Below are 19219 nucleotides of genomic sequence, written 5' to 3'. Positions count from 1 at the left end.
ATTACGTAGCTATGCCGAAAATTTAAAGGGTCGTACTGTAAAACGTTGTACGATACATGTGCGAATAGGTAATTCGCAACTCGTGTCGATTTAAAACCATTTTAATTTATCACCACTCGTTGCGAATTTCCTATTTTTCGCACTTGTATCGTAATGTACTATTAAGCCCGCTCCAGACTACGCAGCGCGAAGCCGAACGCGAGTGTGGAGCCGATTTCGCTGATTAGCGAACTAGACTCCATACTCGCGTCGTCGCGTCTCGTCGCGACGATTCGCGCACTCGCGCACGAGTGTGGAGGGAGCTTTATGCAATGCAACCATTATTATAGTTGGTCAAGCAAATCTTGTCAGTAGAAAAAGGCGCGAAATTCAAATTTTCTATGGGACGATATCCCTTTCGCGCCTACATTTTTTTAAATTTGCCGCCCCTTTCTACTAACAGGATTTACTTGAGCAACTATAGGTAGGTACAGTACAAAGGTAAAATTAAAATACCTCTCATAAAAGCACCATACAATGCGATAAGAAACTGCGAAGTTTTGTTGTTTATTACCATTTATCTCACTTCGTGGTTTCACATGTTAAAGAAAGAGATGCAAATATATTGTCATAGAGTTAGACCAAGCTGAGTTGGTAGCCATTGTGATAGCCCAGACTGTGCAAGTGTTATTTTAAACGTCAAACTTCTTTAAAATTATCTCAGAATAATGACTAAAGCATAGAAGCCGGGCAAAAATGCTTCGCAAATATGTATACCCGTACTTTACTTCCTTACGAATTAGATAATGTGCCGAAAAGAGATGCATATATGCTTGTTATTTCTCATTTACGTACGGTGTCATAAGTTTGATAATTTGCTAGGGATGTGACTGTGTCGACTTTTTATATCGATAAATTATGCATAAGTTTATGTGCCGTGTAAAAGAATAATCACGAAATTGGCAAATTGATAATAGTCTGGCTAATGAAAGTTGAACCTGAAAAAACGCGGCAATTTCAAGAAATCTGTAGCAGGCGGCTCGTTGAAATGAAATGAAATGCGTGGAATACAAGGATTGCATAACTTTTATACTTTTTATAATTTTCATATTCTAAAAATCATTAAAAAGTATAAAAATTATGCAATCCTTGGAATCAAAGAGCCGCCTGATATGAGGATTAATGCATGTACCTAATATAGCTTTTATCTCATTTGCAGTCTACCACTCAGAACCGTCTAACTATACCTCTCGTTTTTTTATCATTAGAAAGAAGGCGAGCGATCTTAACGTGTCGTTTTATCGAAAAACACTTTGAAAATAAGTCACAACAAATATAATATACGATCATTTACATACTTTTGCTTTCATAAGTAAAATATTGCTATATTTATAAAAAAACTTGTCAATAAAAAGACACGTGGAAATGGTTTACCGTTTTTTCTAATGCTAAAAGACTAAGAATAGTTTCTAGTCATGTACAGTCAGCTGCAGAGAAAAGGCACCCCCCCTGCATACAAAGTTCTGTAAATTAGTATGGACGTGGGGTACCTTTTCTCTGCAGCTGACTGTACCAAATAGGAAATGAAAAAAAAAAACGTTCGTGTAATATTTTTTTTTATTTAATAATAGGGAATATTACGCGAAACTCGGCGTAGGTGGCGCCACTATCACAATCTGAGGGTCTATCGCGAAACAAGAAAATCGAACTTTCGTTATCTAACATCTCTGTCGCTCTTGCGTATTCGAGCGATAAAGAGGCAGCTAGATAACGAAATTTCGGATTCGAGTTTTCCGGTAGGTCCCCTGAAAACTTGTCAAAAACCTGTTAAAGGTACAGTATGAATAAGTTACGATACGGTGCACTAAAAAAGCTAGTGCTGCACTCTGGTGGCAGAACATCGCAGTAATATCCCCTATTCCTCGTCCTTTGGAAATCTGAAATAATAAGTTGAGTTTTGTGACCAACAATATTAATAAAAGGAACATTCATCAATGATCATTAATGTCTTTTTTATTAGGGTTCCGTACCCAAAGGGTAAGGACGGGACCCTATTACTAATACTTCGCTGTCCGTCTGTCTGTCACCAGGCTGTATCTCATGTGAACCGTGATAGCTAGACAGTTGAAATTTTCACAGATGATGTATTTCTGTTGCCACTATAACAACAAATACTAAAAAGTACGGTCCCCTTGGTGCGCGCGTCCGACCCGCACTTGACCGGTTTTTAGTATTAAACTATAGTCTGGCAAACACAATCTGTCAGTAAGTAAGAACAAAGAAAACTATAGGTACAGTCGAAGGCAAAAATATCGATCCAGACAAATGGCTTAAAAATATGTGAACACGATTTTATTGTCTGAGCGTACACATATTTTTGAGACTGGGAATGTATATATATTTATGCCCTTGACTGTACTCATCAATTAAAATGAGACAGTCCTGGGCCAAACTATAAGAAAACTGTAAATGTCGATAGGTTATTGATCTGAGGTCGATACATCACTATGTCAAAAATATAACCTTTCATACTTAGCAGAAAAGTTCGAAAATTTATGCAAAAATCTATATAGACTTGAATGCAAGTAATAATTACATAAACAATATATCGATTTCTATGTTTAGGGTCAGGTCCTATAAATTAATTTCTTCAAAATTGAACAAAACTCACCGATTAAAGGTTATCGGTTCGTGCGTATTTTATTTTCTTCCTGTATGCGATTTACAGCCCTCGATCACACAAGACATTATCACAAAGGGAACTTCAAACCATTACAAATAAAAACTCAACACGTTTTCCAACAATCTTTCAGGAATAGCAAGAATATAATTAAAATAAACCAAGATGACCGCTGAAACATCCCGAAATATTTCAACTAAAATAATACGACTATGTCAAGTTGTTACAGTTGACACCTACCTGTGAAATAACGAACTTATATTTTATTTGGCTGGATTATATTATAGAACCACATAGGACCATTTGACATTTCCCTCAGTTCATCTTATGACAATACTGAAAAAAACGAAAGAACTTGCGGATTGTTGTCTCACTCACTCATAGACAAAAAGTAATAACGTGTTGTGAATACGATATCTTTTACCAAGCTTTTATTTTTGCCCGGCTTCTTTGCTTTAGTCATTATTCTGAGGAAATTATGACGTTTAATAACACTTGCACAGTCTGGGCTATCAAAATCGCTGCCAACTTAGCTTGCTCTAACTACTTGTTATTTGACCTCGAAAACTACCGATGTGGACAAATTTTAACCACTGGCACTGGCAACACCAAAAAATGATTGTCAAAATGGAGTTGATGTGTACTTAGGTCAGCCTTTAAACATTTTTGTTGAATTAATGGATTTTTCCTCTACTCCCATTAGCAATTTGTGTTATAAACTATTGCTTACACTTCATTAGCAACGCTGGTCGCATTAGGCTCTTTATTTACGTAACATATCATCATAAAACCGTAATGTTTTGAAAGGGCCTTACAATCAACATTTATTCAATTTTTATCAAAAATGTCCGCGGCCAACGCGATAGAAAACAGTGAAGAACTGGAGAACGTGCCACTAGTGCGTATGGAGGACGTACAACCTTCGAGAGAAAGGAATTGCGAAGAGGAAGTACTAGAAACCTGTGTTGTTGATAACATTGAGTATGATTGTGTAGTCAATGAAGATGAGGACTCGAACATTGGGAGTATGGTGTCCATTCAGTCAGAAGAAGTGGTTGAAGATGACAGTGACACCGCAGAGATGATTGTTCCTGAAGTTCTCGAGCCGTTGGATGAAATTCCAATAGTAAGAGATGTGACACAAAACGTAATAGTTGTTTTGCTTGTACTATTATTTTGCAAGTGTTTTTGTTCATGTTACAGACAGCAGCCGAAATAGTTAAGCAGGCAGTCAAATTACATGTTATTGATAATATATCTAAATCATGTTATGCTCTATACGTCACTGAAAATTCAGGGTTCTTGCTTTAGCTATCACAAAATTACAGTATGTCGAAAATGGCCTGAGTGGCTTCGAGAAAAGGATGGTACGGCCGTGCGTCTTTGTTCTGTATGACTTGGGCACTGCCGTGCCCCCAGATTTTGTACATTTTCCAACATTATGTTGGAATCAATGTTAGAAGGTTACGATTTTTAGTCTTACAACCAGGTAAACCATGATTATACTGTTTCTTATTTTCAGGATATAGTCCTAGAGCAAAAACACACTGACATAAAGCCACCAGACAGCTGGCCAACCCTCGAAATCCTCCCCGGAGGTGTCATCAAAAATGCCGACAAATGTGAAGATGATCTCCAATATCCAGAAGGCCCGGAGAAGGTGGAAAAGGGAGAGATGATGTACGCTTGTGCGAAGTGCTCGGAGAGCTTCAAGTACCTCTTCTGTCTGGTGAAGCATGTGAAGTGGCATGAGGATGAGAAGAAAAAAGAGAAAGGGCTGGATATGGCCAAACTTAGTGAGTGCTTTTGAAATTTGTATTTTGTCGTTATGATATATTTTCGTTATAAAATAATTTACTCCCATGGTTAATATAAATTCTTAAATACATAGAAAATATCCATTAATCAAGGAGAACTTTCAACGAATATCCATTCTCATTGCACAAATAACTACCCTCACCAAGATTCAAAGTCAGGACCGGAGGAGCTTCCTTAGCTAGGAAGCTGAGACTGCTGAGAGGCTAGTTAGTGAGAGGTGAGTTGGGTGAAATAACTTCGTTGTTGTTACTTATCACCATAATAATGTCCCTTATTAAAATGTTTTTTTTTCTTATCTAGAAGCGAATGTTAAATTAATTTTGTTTTAAGTGAATAGGTTATACTTACAGTAATTAAAAAAACCAGCCAAGTGCGAGCCGCCTCGCGCACGAAGGGTTCCGTACCATTACGCAAAAAACGGCAAAAAAACCGTTTTTAGTACCCTTTGGGGTCCAAATGTATCGTAACATACATTTGTTACCATAGAAATAAGGATGTGTTGCAATATGTTTGGCGACTTTGGCTGTCACTATTTCATGCCGACTATATATTATAGGATTTTTTTAAAGAAACATTTTTTTCTTGATTGGTACAGTCGCCATGAGATATATCGGAGCGACCAAGGTGCTCAGAAATATCTGAACACGCCTTCATTGTCAAGGCATTAATCGCGCGCGTGATGCGAACTCATCAACTAAAATTCATAAAATTTTATTAATCATTGGCATAGAGTAACTTATACTAGAGCGGTACTGTCATAGTAAATTTTGTAACCTCACTAAATTCACTGCCATCTGTCGACACACTTTAAAACTACAAATGAAGATTTATAAAAATACGATAGAATGTATTTAAATATAGATAAATGATTTTTTTTATTTGCATTAATTATTTTTATGATTATGACCCATGTTCTTTCACTGATATGCGTTAAAAATTTTAAATAACAAACTAAACCGTCAACGCCATCTATACGACTGTATGCCAAAACTAGTAGCGCCCTCTGAACGAGAATCAAATTTTCTTGATTTTCGAGGCACGTTTTTTCCTTAGACTGTATCCATCTATTACGGAGTATCTATCTTTGTCATTGGTAATAATAAAACACTTGTGGTGATTTCATCTAATAATTTCACTCATAATTATTTATATGTTGTTAAGTACCTATGATCTTGTATTTGAGTAAATCTATATGAAAGGCATCTATCTCTTGCATCACTCACAAAAGTATGTTGTTTTTTTTTAGAATGGGGTTTTGTCACTCAGTGACGATGTCGCCCCTGTAACGACATCCATAGAATCCCACAACATTACATTATTCTTAAATATAGATTCCACATCAAGGCCAAAACTAGTAGCGCCCTCTGAACGAGAATCAAATTTTCTTGATTTTCGAGGCACGTTTTTCCTTAGACTGTATCCATCTATTACGGAGTTATATCTATCTTTGTCATTGGTAATAATAAAACACTTGTGGTGATTTCATCTAATAATTTCACTCATAATTATTTATATGTTGTTAAGTACCTATGATCTTGTATTTGAGTAAATCTATATGAAAGGCATCTATCTCTTGCATCACTCACAAAAGTATGTTTTTTTTTTAGAATGGGGTTTTGTCACTCAGTGACGATGTCGCCCCTGTAACGACATCCATAGAATCCCACACCATTACATTATTCTTAAATATAGATTCCACATCATGCTGGCCTCGTCTGTTGTGACAATTGTAGTATCATCATTATGTCAATGAATTGCTTATGATCTTGAAAATATACTTTACGCAACATATTGTCTCCTGGGTCACGTCAAAAACTTGTACAAAATATCAATTAAAAAAAAATTACTTAACACTTTACACAAGAGAAAAAACTGTTATTCAAAACATACACCAATATAAATGGGTACTTATAAAAAAATTTGCATGTCGATTTTTAATTTTTAATAAAACCTTTAGTGACCATATTGTGGTGTACAAAAACGGATCATAACTTAAGACTTTGCTTAAGGTAAGTATATATTATATTTACAAGATTATAATACTTATATTTATTTAAAATTTTAGTCTTATAGATCCACCAAAATGTAGCTACTAATATGTGTATGAATGATATCACTAATTAACACAACACAACACGTGTGATTGTAAAAGAGACAAAATCACATCATATTTAAGTGAATTTATAAGTGGCTTTTTTTTACCTTTGACACTGGCACTAAATGCCACAATATGGTCAGCTAAAGCGTTATTTTTGGTTGATCTATATTTATGTAATTGGGTGAATCAATTTTACCTTTTCACTCGTTGCCATAGTTACAGTCGCCTGGGTCACTCTTTAAATCCTGGTTTCATGGCATTTAACTAAAACAAGCATTATTGTGGTAGTTATAAGCCCTTTCCACAATGGGTCGAGGACAGAACAAGAAATATTTGATTCACCCAATAGGGAGTATTACTGCAATGTTCTGCCGCCAGAGTGCAGCACTAGTGCACATACTAAACCATAGAGTAACTTATACATACTAGGCCTTAAACAGTTTTTGACAAGTTTTCACTATGACATTGATGCATCAAGGTGGTTTGTTTACAGGTGGAATATGAAATTTCGTTATCTGCCTCTATCGATCGAATAAGCAAGAGTGAGGGAGGCAGAAACCGAACTTTCGATTTCTGTGTTTCGCGGTAAGCCCTGTAATTATGCTAGTGACGCCCTCTACGTAGTTTTGCGTAATATTCCCTATTGTAAAAAAATACTATTGTGTAAAATTTTGTTTTCTATCCATAATCCAGTTTATTTTTTCTTGTTGTAGCTGAATATGAAAGGGAATTTATAAGTATTAAAAGAGCGCGACAGGAACTCGACAAGGAGCATAAAAGGAAAAAAGTTGAAGTTTTCAGCAGGTCAGTGATTTCTTATTCAAATAACCTATTTTGGAAGATATTTATTATACTGTATAACCTCGACGGATAGCTGTTTAAATATACAATTTTAAAATATAATATAAGACAATTCAGTATATTTTCAAACATACCTTCCTATATTGATGTTTCACATCAAACATTGTCAACCGATAAATGAGAAATAATTTAATTGAATTAATTATAATATTCAACACCATATAAGTTTTTCTTTACTTTGTTACAGAATTGCAGAAGCCATGGGGACGATAGATAGTTTCGATGAGATTTTTAAATAATAAATGTTTATGCTACATTAACATGTTTCACTTCGTGTCCGTGTCAATCCCTTGTCTCAGTAAAATTAATACCCCAATTTATCTTTGACCGACAGAATATCAAACCATTAAAGGGTTAATTATTTATTTCCAGCAAACCGTAAGAAATGCATCGTTTTGCATTCAGGCAAAAAGAAGATGGGCCAGCGTGGAAAAGCCAAGAAAACAAAGAGATCATAGTATCGTAGCTTCATTATTAACTAACACAGGCTAAAAGAGAAATGTTTTGACTTTTCCGGTGATAAATACTGTCACATCGTGCATAACAGCCATTGGAAAATTCATTTAATTCCCGAACGCATTCACACGCTATAAATTTTCAATGTTAACTGGTTTTCCAATGGCTGTAACGGTTCTTTGGCGTATCAACTTTTAGACCTACACTTTTCACGTCTCTGGCGTTACCAAAAATGTCTCTGGAGTTACCAAGTAATCATGTTTCAAATTTAATCTTTGTCTAAAAACTCTAAATTTTGGGTCTATCCAGAGATTAAGTCGCTTGTTTGAGCATATAATATAAAATGATATAAAAGTTATAGATTAGTATCGGTCTAAAAGTTGATTCACCCTCTTATGCGTTGCGAAATTGTGGTAACTAGTAAGTAACATCAACCGAGTGCAGTTTCGTCAATCGGTAAAAAAAGTTATAGCATTGTTAAAGACACCATAAATACGATAGGAAAACGGAAATTATGATGTTTTTTACCAGCAATTAATGAACTTTTTTGCTGCTGATGGACAGTGCATTTGTAATAAATTAGCTACTTCATGGACATCGTCTATGCGATTATCTTGCGGATTTTGCCCGATCACTGCTGTCTCCTGGGACACATCTCCGAAAGGAATTAAACCACGACAGCATGAATGATTATTTGAAGATTTACGTAAAAAACGTAATACTTATGAACGATACAATCTGTTGCTTCCATGTGACTACCTCAATCTGACAATTTAATTCAAAATTAGAGTTGTCGTTTATAAGTAATACAGATAGATATAGATCGCGAGCCAGGAACAGGTTTCCATGACCAATCGCCTCCCGGCCGATAACTCGTATAGTGGTTAACGGCTATGTATGATGAACCCTCGTGGACGTCAGCTGCCGCTCCGTTGGTGGGTTGAGGAATGGCAGCCACCGAAACACGTAAAAAAATTTAGTCATCGCCTCCCGTTTGATACTTTGTCAGATGATAGTTTAGACATAGTATAAACAGGGCACAGTATGTTATCTTCATACAACGCACCACCCACACATACAAGTCGCGCGCGGTGCGTTTGTATGAAGATAACATACTTTGCCCTGTTTATAGTATGGTTTAGATGCTATTGTTAATTTAAAAAATCGTCAGCAGCTGTATCGCGGAAAGAACTATAGAAAGAACGTCAGCTGGTCGCATGAACATGTAAAAAAATGTTTATGTCATCAACTGACAACTGACTTTCCACCGCGGTACAATACAACCGGCTATTTTTTTAATTCATGATAACATCTAAACTAAACTATCATCTGACAAAGTATCAGCCGGGAGGCGATGACTAGCGATATATGCTCCTGGCCCGCGATCTAATAGATACAGTAAGTAGATACAGTCAACCAATTTTACCCCAGGTTAGTGTAAAACCATATCAGTGAGGTTATCACATCACTATTTGTCAATGGGGTAGGCAATTGTCAACCGTTTTTATACAAGGTGCCAGCATAAGTTTTACCTGTCTCTAGGTTTGTTCTATATTTGGCTTAAAATTCCAGAAAGAAAAAAAACATGTATTTGACAATATTCGTAGGATCGATAGGTAAAACCTATTCTGTCTCCATCTGTAAAATACTTCGACCGGCCAACTACATTTGAAATGGTTTTACGGTGGCGTAGGAATCTAGTTGTTGTGTATGTATACATATATATTTCACACCACCAAATATGATATAGAGCAGACAAGTAAATGTTAGATCGATAGATAAGTGCATAAGGGGAGTTCAAATCGGCTGCTTATTTCTGTCAATATAATAAGTGTTTTATTTTAATGGGTTGTATTCTGAAAGCAATTTTTCATACATAAAACCCCAGGCCAGGCACTGCCTCATTTAAAACATAGAGAGATCATACTGTCCTTTTCTGACGCTAGTACTAGCACCCAAAAGTAATGGATGCGTATAGTATTTCACGTTCGTAATTACTGACAAATCTGGTTTGCCAGACTATATAGAGCTAATAAAACCCTCATTTTTATTTTCATTACTGGAAACAACCAAAACACAATTTTCATTACTGGAAGTTTTGTAGTAAGGTTAGATGGGTTAAGATAAACGTCAGTAGTTTATTTCAGGGACCGGACAACCCTTTCCGCGATAAAACCCTTTCAATGGGCGACACTTAAACACGGCTAACACATTGAAAGACTTTCCCTATTGAACTGCAAGCCCATTCATACCCTTACCTTTGACTAACCCTTACCGAAAAGCTAACCAAAAATAAGGCTAGCTCTTAATAAGGGTTACCCTTATCTTTAAGCGCTTTTTATAAAGGTTTCCCTTTGCGTGAAAGAGACAGGATTAGTATATATCTACGGTAGTGTATGAAAAGGAAAGAAAATACGTGTCTAGTCAAAGAACGCCGCCGTCGCCGCCGACGATCGCTCGGATTCGAAGTAATGTGTGCTTTATGAACAAGGTAGACGACTTAAATTAGCACGCTTATATGCTAAGAGCTGATAAGGGTTTTGTAGGGGTATTTGGGCTACCGATTACTCAAATGTGGTAGCTTTATATAAGGGTTTTTAAAACCAAAACAAAAGGTTTCGTCTGGCAAAGGGTATGGTGAGTTAAGCCTTATGCAATACCCTTATAAAACCCCGATAAGGGATAGCGGGCCGGTCCCTGGTTTATTTTGCTCGACAAGAGAAACAGTATGAGGATTCTCTTACCCCATCTAACCTTATTTTAAATTCTGAACACATTAATTAAAGCTCAAAAACAATTGGGAGGTCTATTGGCATTGCTAACTTAGCTTGAAGTGCACTTTGAGCTCATAAATTTAATAGTAAAAATAATATTCGTATTTAATTAGTTTTATAGTGTATATGCGTTTAAACCAAAATGAGTTGTTTTCGTTCATTATAGTTGTTTATGTCGGTTTGTATTTGATTATTTTAAACGTTCTGTGAGAATGTTTTTAGCTTGTGAAATATAGTTAGTAACTTTACTCGGTATTCAACGTTTCCATATTCCATGAGAGATATATTATTGTATTTTTGCAATTACAAAGTAGGTATTTTACTTAACAACTTCCATAAGCACCAGGGTCAATCAACTTTTTCTTGTACTAGGTCGGTGCTATGGTTATGTCTCCTGGGTCACCCTTTAAACCCACAATTTAATAAAACTATACATGCACTGTAATGATAATTGTAAGCTTATTTTTGTGGGGGCCATCTGCTAAGTATGTTAGTAAAATGAGTTACATCATTTTATCTAAAACTTTCTTACTATTGTCTCCTGGGTAACGGCGCAAAATAATTAGAATGACAACAAGAAATAGTTGATCAACCCACAGTACTAATACAAGTGACATCCTACATATTATAATACATACAAAGTAGATTTTTAAAAATGTAACTACACTACACAATAATTTAGATTGTAGATGAATATTTTGTGACACGGCAAAATAAAACTTCCGTTTAGTCATGTACGGTTTACGTAAAAATAAAGTAGTCTGTACAGTCAATAGAAAATATTGATGTGATACAAGTCAAAGTCTAACAAAGTTCTTACATACATACAACTTTGTCGCGTCGATTTTTGCGAAATTGTGTTCGTTTAGGTATTTGTTGCTAACTGTACTTTGTGGTGTATAGTGCAATAGGGCCAATAGGTTTTATTTGTGTCTTTCATTTTATGAATAGTTATGAATTTTATTAATAAGAATATTATGATTATGTTGTGAACTTATGAATGTCCTTTATTTGGCTATTATTTTGATGTGTTAATCTGAAATTAATGGTTTTATTTTCACGGGGCCATTATTGTTATAAACTTATAAATTATAAGTCAATTATTTAAATAAATTTTATCGTTTGTTGTAAACTGACTTATCATTAATAACATTATAAATGATTATAATTGAGGGTTTATAAAAAAACACATCTTGTAACAAAATTTATATTTACACTATTACATAGTCGACGTCAAAAATATAGGTTTACATTTTTCGCCTTAGAAGGAGTAAGGTGTAACTAGTAATCAATGTAAATTACATTTTAAGTAAGTCGACGTCATAGATATGATTACATAGATTGTAGATGAATATTTTGTGACACGGCAAAATAAAACTTCCGTTTAGTCATGTACGGTTTACGTAAAAATAAAGTAGTCTGTACAGTCAATAGAAAATATTGATGTGATACAAGTCAAAGTCTAACAAAGTTCTTACATACATACAACTTTGTCGCGTCGATTTTTGCGAAATTGTGTTCGTTTAGGTATTTGTTGCTAACTGTACTTTGTGGTGTATAGTGCAATAGGGCCAATAGGTTTTATTTGTGTCTTTCATTTTATGAATAGTTATGAATTTTATTAATAAGAATATTATGATTATGTTGTGAACTTATGAATGTCCTTTATTTGGCTATTATTTTGATGTGTTAATCTGAAATTAATGGTTTTATTTTCACGGGGCCATTATTGTTATAAACTTATAAATTATAAGTCAATTATTTAAATAAATTTTATCGTTTGTTGTAAACTGACTTATCATTAATAACATTATAAATGATTATAATTGAGGGTTTATAAAAAAACACATCTTGTAACAAAATTTATATTTACACTATTACATAGTCGACGTCAAAAATATAGGTTTACATTTTTCGCCTTAGAAGGAGTAAGGTGTAACTAGTAATCAATGTAAATTACATTTTAAGTAAGTCGACGTCATAGATATGATTACATTATGTAATCATATCTATGACGTCGACTTACTTAAAATCAATTTACAGTACCTAATAATAGGTGACTCAACTTTTTCTTGTCACTTGTTTCCATGGTTACGGTCGCCTGGGTCACTTTTAAAACTATGCTACTCTTGTTGCTAGGCTGACGGGACAAAATAACAAAAAAAAACGTTGATCCACCCCTATGCTTGAAATCGTTTCACGATGAGTTACGCGGTTAGGACAATTTCATGTTATCATCTTTTCCTTTATCGTCTGTTATTAATACATCATCAACAACTAATCGTTTCAACTGCATTAATTCCTCTCTTTTACTCTTTTCGTTTTCTCTGTCTATCATTTGCGTAAATTCTGATAAATTCACATAATTGGGACTTGACATTTTCTGTTCTAACTTAGCTAAATAATCTTCTAACTTGTTTACTTTTTTCATTAGTTTAGCTTTAGCTTCTCTCATAGCTAAATCTATATCTTTACCTAATAATTCTACGTATATTTTAGTATCTTTATCTAGCTGTCCACTTACGAAATTTTTGTTTGTAACTTCACCAAATTGTATATTGTCACATTTTGTTAGATTTTTTACTATATCACTATACTTATTTATGTCAGCCTTTAAAACGTTATTTGTTGTATTTATACACACGGTTGGCCTTAGTTTGTTAGATATGTTATAATATCCTTTTAATTGTCTAATCAAAAATATTGTACTTAGAAACTGATCTACTTGAGTTTCCAAATTAATATTTCTCCATTTTCTAAACTCATCAGATTGAGGGTACTTATAATATTTGTCGTCATAATCATTAAAGTTGTATATAATACTTTCTTCGAATTGAGGTATCCTTGGTATTAGATCATATGTCAAGTAAATCATAAAGGGATTTAAACATCTTAGAGATGCGTTCAAAACAGTGCTCAAGGTATGAGCATGGGCATAACCAATGTTCTTATTTTTGTGTTCAAATCCTGGTTTAGTAGTTTCCAGGTATACATCGCAGAATTCGTTGTAAATAAATGTTCTTATAGCTTTTGTAGCTAAGTGAAACTCATGGTTTTCCATAGCTGTGTTGACTATATCTATCATATGTGCCAATCTGCTCAAAATCCATGCATCAAAGAAAGTCAAATCATTTTCTAAAATGGTCCTCTTTTTCGGCAGTTCTTTTAATTTAGCAAACTGTAGATGGGTGTATTTCACACTCTGCCATATTTTATTACAAAATAATTTGTTTGAATGACACATGTTCACATCAAAGTTGACAAAATGCGACTTTATATCTTGTGACAATAATGTGAACCTCAATGCATCCACTCCGCATTCTGGTATACCTTTAGTATTCGAAAAATTGCTCTTATGGTATTCCAAAGATTTTACCAATTCGCTTTTACTTAGAATCCCATCTGCAAACATCTTCTCGGTCTTCTTTTTGAGTTCATCTATAGAAATTCCGTTTATAACGTCGATAGGATCTATAACATTGCCTTTGCTTTTAGACATTTTTGAGCCTTTATTATCGCAAATTATTCCATGGAGTAATACATTTTTAAAAGGAAGGTTATCAGTCAATTCGAGTCCAAGTATTACCATCCTGTGCACCCACAAACCTAAGATATCATGCCCCGTAGCCATTAAGTTTAAGGGATAGAACTTGTCGTAATCCAAGCTATATTTATCCGGCCATCCTAAAGAAGAGAACGGATAAATTGCTGATGAAAACCAAGTATCCAAAACATCTGTATCTTTTTCCACTTGTATTCTATCTGCTTCTGTATCTAACAGCTTTGCAGAAATATCTTTGGCCTCATGTTCATCGTTAGCCGCTACCCAAGTAATGTTTGATCTATAACTACACTTATATCCCGGAATCTCCTGTCCCCACCATAATTGCCTTGAAACGCACCAATCTCTATCGTCTTTACACCAGTTCATCCAATTCTTTACAAACTTCTCCGGCTGTATATTTAATTCTCCCTCCTCTACAACCTCCATTGCTTTCTTATTTAAATTGCTGCAATTTAAAAACCACTGTTCTTTAGGTAAATATTCTATAACATCATTGGTTCTACTACAAATTGGAAGAGTCATCGAATGCGGTGTAATCTTCTTTAGAAGTCCCAATCCATCTAATCTCTTAACAATTTCTTCTCGACAGTGATACTTTTTTAATCCATTGAAGTCTTTAGAGTTTATAATATTTCCTTGTTCATCTATAACTTGATTGAGCTCCAGCTTATGTTGCTTAGCAACCTCATAGTCTATTTTGCTGTGGGCGGGAGTTATTTTGACGGCACCAGTCCCAAATTTCATGTCGACGAAATCGTCAAAAATGATTGGTAAAGTATTACCATTGAAAGGGTGGATGACTCGCTTCTTTCTTAGATGTTTGTACCTGAAATTAAAATAACGTTTTATAACATCGCAAACGCCATGCCTCCGCCATTTTGATAAATTCTAAAAGTAAATTGTCATATTTTTTTCGAGAATCAGTTGAGAAATGAGACCTATAGCTGTTCTCAGCTAAAATGGAGACACTTCGCGCTCACTCGGTTAAAAACGTAATAAAATGCAATAATACCTAGGATCATCTGGATGCAGAGCTACGGCCACGTCTCCCAACATTGTCTCCGGCATCGTGGTCGATACTACAACCTCCTCCGTACTGTCGCATACCCTGTACGCGAAGTCATACAGCTGGCCGAACTTCACTGGCTCATTGTATCCTGGTAACCGCAACTCTGAAAAATAAAGCTAGGTATGAAGATAAATCAACATTTTTTTGTTACTCGTTGCCATGGTCAGTGGGGGGGACACTCCTTCCTTCCTCCTTCTTTCGGGCAAACTCGGCTCCGTTCGGCTCAGCATTGCTCCGAGCAATTATTAGAGTTGGCACAACTTGACGTCCCTTTGCGTGCACGACCACAGATAAGATAATGACTTGAATTTTGACAACCCTAAATAGGCGAAAGGGATAGAGCCATACATTAGAAAGGGACAGCATGATTCGACCCTGAATCGCTGTCAAACTTCGGGTTTGTAGGAAGTGTCCTTTCTGTACGGTAGTACAATAGTACTACAGGACTATAAGTAATAACTTATTCTGTGCCATGGTTACGTTCTCCTGGGTCACTTACAACCCTGGTTGTATGGCATTTAAAATAACTCCGCGTGGCAAATTCCGCAGCAGAACATGTCTACTTGAAATTGAATAGACAGAAAATTATAATTATATAATAATACACCCGAAGAGTTAACTAAAAATCCATTTATTTGGTAGTGGTGGAATGGAAACTTTATTAAGCATGTTAGTAGAACGTGGTACATACATTTCTCTGTTCTACAAATGTCCCCTGGCTAACGGAACAGATAGGTTGGCAAAATTGAGGCAATTAAAACTGTCATTTTATTATCTGATGTATATTCAAGGTTTTTAGGGATTTAGCAAAACAATGGCGGATTCTGTGCCTCTCAAAGCTTCGAATGACGGTCAAGTAAAATTAATAATAACATTTAGTTACCTGTTGGACCAGTAATCTCCATATTATCCACTTCAATATCCGACACAGTAGATTGCAGAGTATTACACCAATTCACTAACGCCTTCTGTCTATAAATTAATCCCTTCTGAAATAGTCTTATAAACGCATAGTTAACAGCATTTATATGCTTCCGATCCATTGTAAACATTTCGCGGCCCCAATCTAAAGAGTAACCCATAGTCCTGAGTTGTTGGCAGATGGTGTTGCCATGTTTCTCTTTCCATTTCCAGACTTCCTTGTTAAATTTGTCGCGTCCCAGCTCGTGGCGGGTGAGATTGTGACGGCTTTTTAGGTATTTTTCAACAACACCCTAGAATAAAAATAGAACTGAAGTATGGCGAAGTTAATTTTGATCAGGCACTTATCTTTTACTTTTTATCGCCACTCGTTGCGTATATCCTACTTTTCGCACTTGTATCGTAAAGTACTAATATTCACAACACAAAATCAAATACTAGCTAATATTAATATTACTTGAATGCTGAAAGTTGCTTTGACAGTGTAAGTAATCTAAGTATAAAAGCCTAAAAGGCAGTGGCGGATTTGCAGTCTTTAGCTGCAAACCGCCCTAGGCCCCTTGCCCTGTAGCCGCCCCTTTCTCAGCACCCATCATATTGACTACATTTTGAGTTAGGTATTTCCTGTTTATCATCAGAGAATTTTTTGTCACAATTTGCCGCCCTAGGCCCGGGCCTACTGGGCCTTAGAGGGCAAATCCGCCACTGATAAAAGGTATGAGTATATGCTATTGACAAGACAATAATTGACAATCACATTACCTTCAAGGGTTGTTGGTTTTCAAAGGGTCAAGAAAGATTCAAGCAGTACCTACTGCATTATTTTTAATTTTTTTTAAATACCTACCTTTTTATAAGTAATTGAATATTATTGTTTACAAAGATGAAACTTGATGATGGGTCTGGCTGGCCTAGTGGGTAGTGACCCTGCCTGTAAAGCCGATGGTCCTGGGTTCCAATCCCAGTAAGGGCATTTATTTGTGAGATGAACACAAATATTTGTTCCTGAGTCATGGGTGTTTTCTATGTATATAAAGTATCTATATAAGTATGTATATCGTCGCCTAGCACCCATAGTACAAGCTTTGCTTAGTTTGGGGCTAGGTTGATCTGTGTAAGATGTCCCCTGATATTTATTTATGAAAAGGCAAAAAGTATATGTAACAACACTTATACAGTTGTGTTTGTATACAGTTTTTGCTCTTCCATCTTTGATTTAACAACAGGCTAGAAATAAAACTATGAAAACGGATTATATCGCGTATATTGAATTTATAATACATCCCGACGTTTTGAACTCTTTACAGCGTTCGTGGTCAACGGGTGACTGAGGAAAAATTACAAAATGCAAAAATACCCACATACTAAAATAATGAACAATCATAGACTACAAACTTTAAGGCTGGTTGTACATGCAAAATCGGTTCATAAGGCTAGTTATACACTATAATTATTTTTCAAGTAAAGATATATATATATACGCGATAAAAATAAACTATGCCGGCTCCAACCCTACACCACGGACCCGAGAAGATTTAATTCCCTCCTAAATTGTAGGAGGGTATCCCAATATGGGACCGGCAACAAACTCGGCGGGACACATCTTTTCAAAACATCAGAATGTCCAGCATCATCCAACACTACGGTCTCACAGTCTATGTCTCGCTTGCTCCTTTATCAGGTGGACTACAGGATCCCAAGCTGGTGGTAGAGAAAAGCCATCTTCCCTATTAAAGTTTGGGATGTATTATAAATTCAATATACGCGATATAATCCGTTTTCATAGTTTTATTTCATGAGTAACTATCGCGGTAACCGAAGACAATATTATAACAGGCTAGAAGTTTGTTTAAATAATAATATTCACTTTCAAAGTTATTAAAGTAGTTATTGATTTATTACCTGTGTAGCAATACCAGCATGGTCCGTGCCGGGTAACCAGAGTACATTGTGGCCTGTAGCCCTTTTCCTTCTGATTATCACATCTTGGACTGTGCCAGCTAGGGCATGACCTTGAAGTAAGTTTCAAATATTTTAATTTATTGTTATTATTAGGCATATGCTAGCTATTCTTGATGTTAAATTATTGCAAACAATAGTTCAAATCTGTAACACAAAAAAATGGTGTTTGCATTCTGGTGTATTCGCATTTGTCTCCGTAGCCTCATATATGGTGGCGGTCACGTTGGGCGGGGACAAATGGGAATACACCTACATTTCGACATACAAATGAATTAGGAATTATCCTAACAAACACTTTTTGTAGGCCCTCTTGCGTTCGAGTTTTTCATCGTGTCTAGCAAGCCATGCAAATTCCTTTACCACATAAACTGGGCTCTTTTTCGTCCATATAATTAAAATTAAAAACAAATTATACATATATTGAAATCAGCTGTTTGACTAACCTAAATGCAACTTCCCAGTAACGTTAGGCGGCGGCAGCACCATGCTGAAAGATGGTTTATCACTGAAATTCTCCGGTGTGAACAGACCGTTCCTCTCCCATTCTTGATATACATGCTTTTCCACAAATGCTGGCTGGTACGCCGATGCCGACAAATTAGGTTTAGGAATGATACGAGAGGTTTTCGAAATACTGCGACTCCAGAGACATAAATAGGATCTTATACAGTTATAAGTATTATGGCGGAAATACATTATAATATTATAAATTAAATATATTTTAAAAGAATTCAATTTTTTTAAACATTCTCGCACTCTTGTTGTATATTTTGACAACTTTGACGTTTAGATTAGGACATTCACCGACATTCCATGTACGTACTTTTTGATAGATGTTTGGTTCGCTCATGAATTGATTATTAACGCATTTTACGTATATCGAAACTAAATGCAATCCAATTTACGTACATAAAGAAATCATCTGTGCAAAATATTTTGTTTCTCCCTGCTATTTAGGATTTCAGTAAAAACCATTTTATTATTATTAAGTCAACAACTTAAGCCTCCGTTTCATAATTATTTATTTTACACTATT

At 35.4% G+C, this 19219-nt stretch overlaps 3 protein-coding genes across 5 annotated transcripts in view; 1 reads left to right on the top strand and 2 right to left on the bottom strand.

The window, feature by feature from the left end:
• The window catches only part of LOC134751783 (poly(A) polymerase type 3), a 223334-nt gene that overhangs the window by 10168 nt on the left and 193947 nt on the right, over nucleotides 1-19219 (bottom strand). The window lies entirely within an intron of this gene.
• On the top strand, nucleotides 3266-9986 carry LOC134751922 (uncharacterized). Of its 3 annotated transcripts, none has more exons than XM_063687471.1 (4): nucleotides 3266-3785; nucleotides 4182-4455; nucleotides 7289-7379; nucleotides 7624-7696. In XM_063687471.1, exons 1-4 carry the CDS (start codon nucleotides 3504-3506, stop codon nucleotides 7673-7675), a joined length of 699 nt encoding a protein of 232 aa, XP_063543541.1. In that variant the 5' UTR covers nucleotides 3266-3503; the 3' UTR covers nucleotides 7676-7696. The 3 variants fall into 3 exon arrangements, with proteins under 3 accessions (XP_063543541.1, XP_063543540.1, XP_063543542.1); XM_063687470.1 differs by having other exon boundaries at nucleotides 3267-3806; XM_063687472.1 differs by lacking the exons at nucleotides 7289-7379; nucleotides 7624-7696 and adding an exon at nucleotides 7809-9986 and having other exon boundaries at nucleotides 3269-3806.
• On the bottom strand, nucleotides 12705-18958 carry LOC134751918 (valine--tRNA ligase-like). The gene is made up of 5 exons (XM_063687465.1): nucleotides 18627-18958; nucleotides 18124-18233; nucleotides 16184-16514; nucleotides 15244-15403; nucleotides 12705-15057 (listed from the first exon to the last, which is right to left on the bottom strand). Exons 1-5 carry the CDS (start codon nucleotides 18877-18879, stop codon nucleotides 12882-12884), a joined length of 3030 nt encoding a protein of 1009 aa, XP_063543535.1. The 5' UTR covers nucleotides 18880-18958; the 3' UTR covers nucleotides 12705-12881.

The sequence above is a fragment of the Cydia strobilella genome, chromosome 23 (genome assembly GCF_947568885.1).
Source record: "Cydia strobilella chromosome 23, ilCydStro3.1, whole genome shotgun sequence".
NCBI lineage: Eukaryota > Metazoa > Arthropoda > Insecta > Lepidoptera > Tortricidae > Cydia > Cydia strobilella.
Note: the sequence above shows the minus strand (reverse complement) of the source record. Positions and strands in the feature narration are given on the sequence as shown.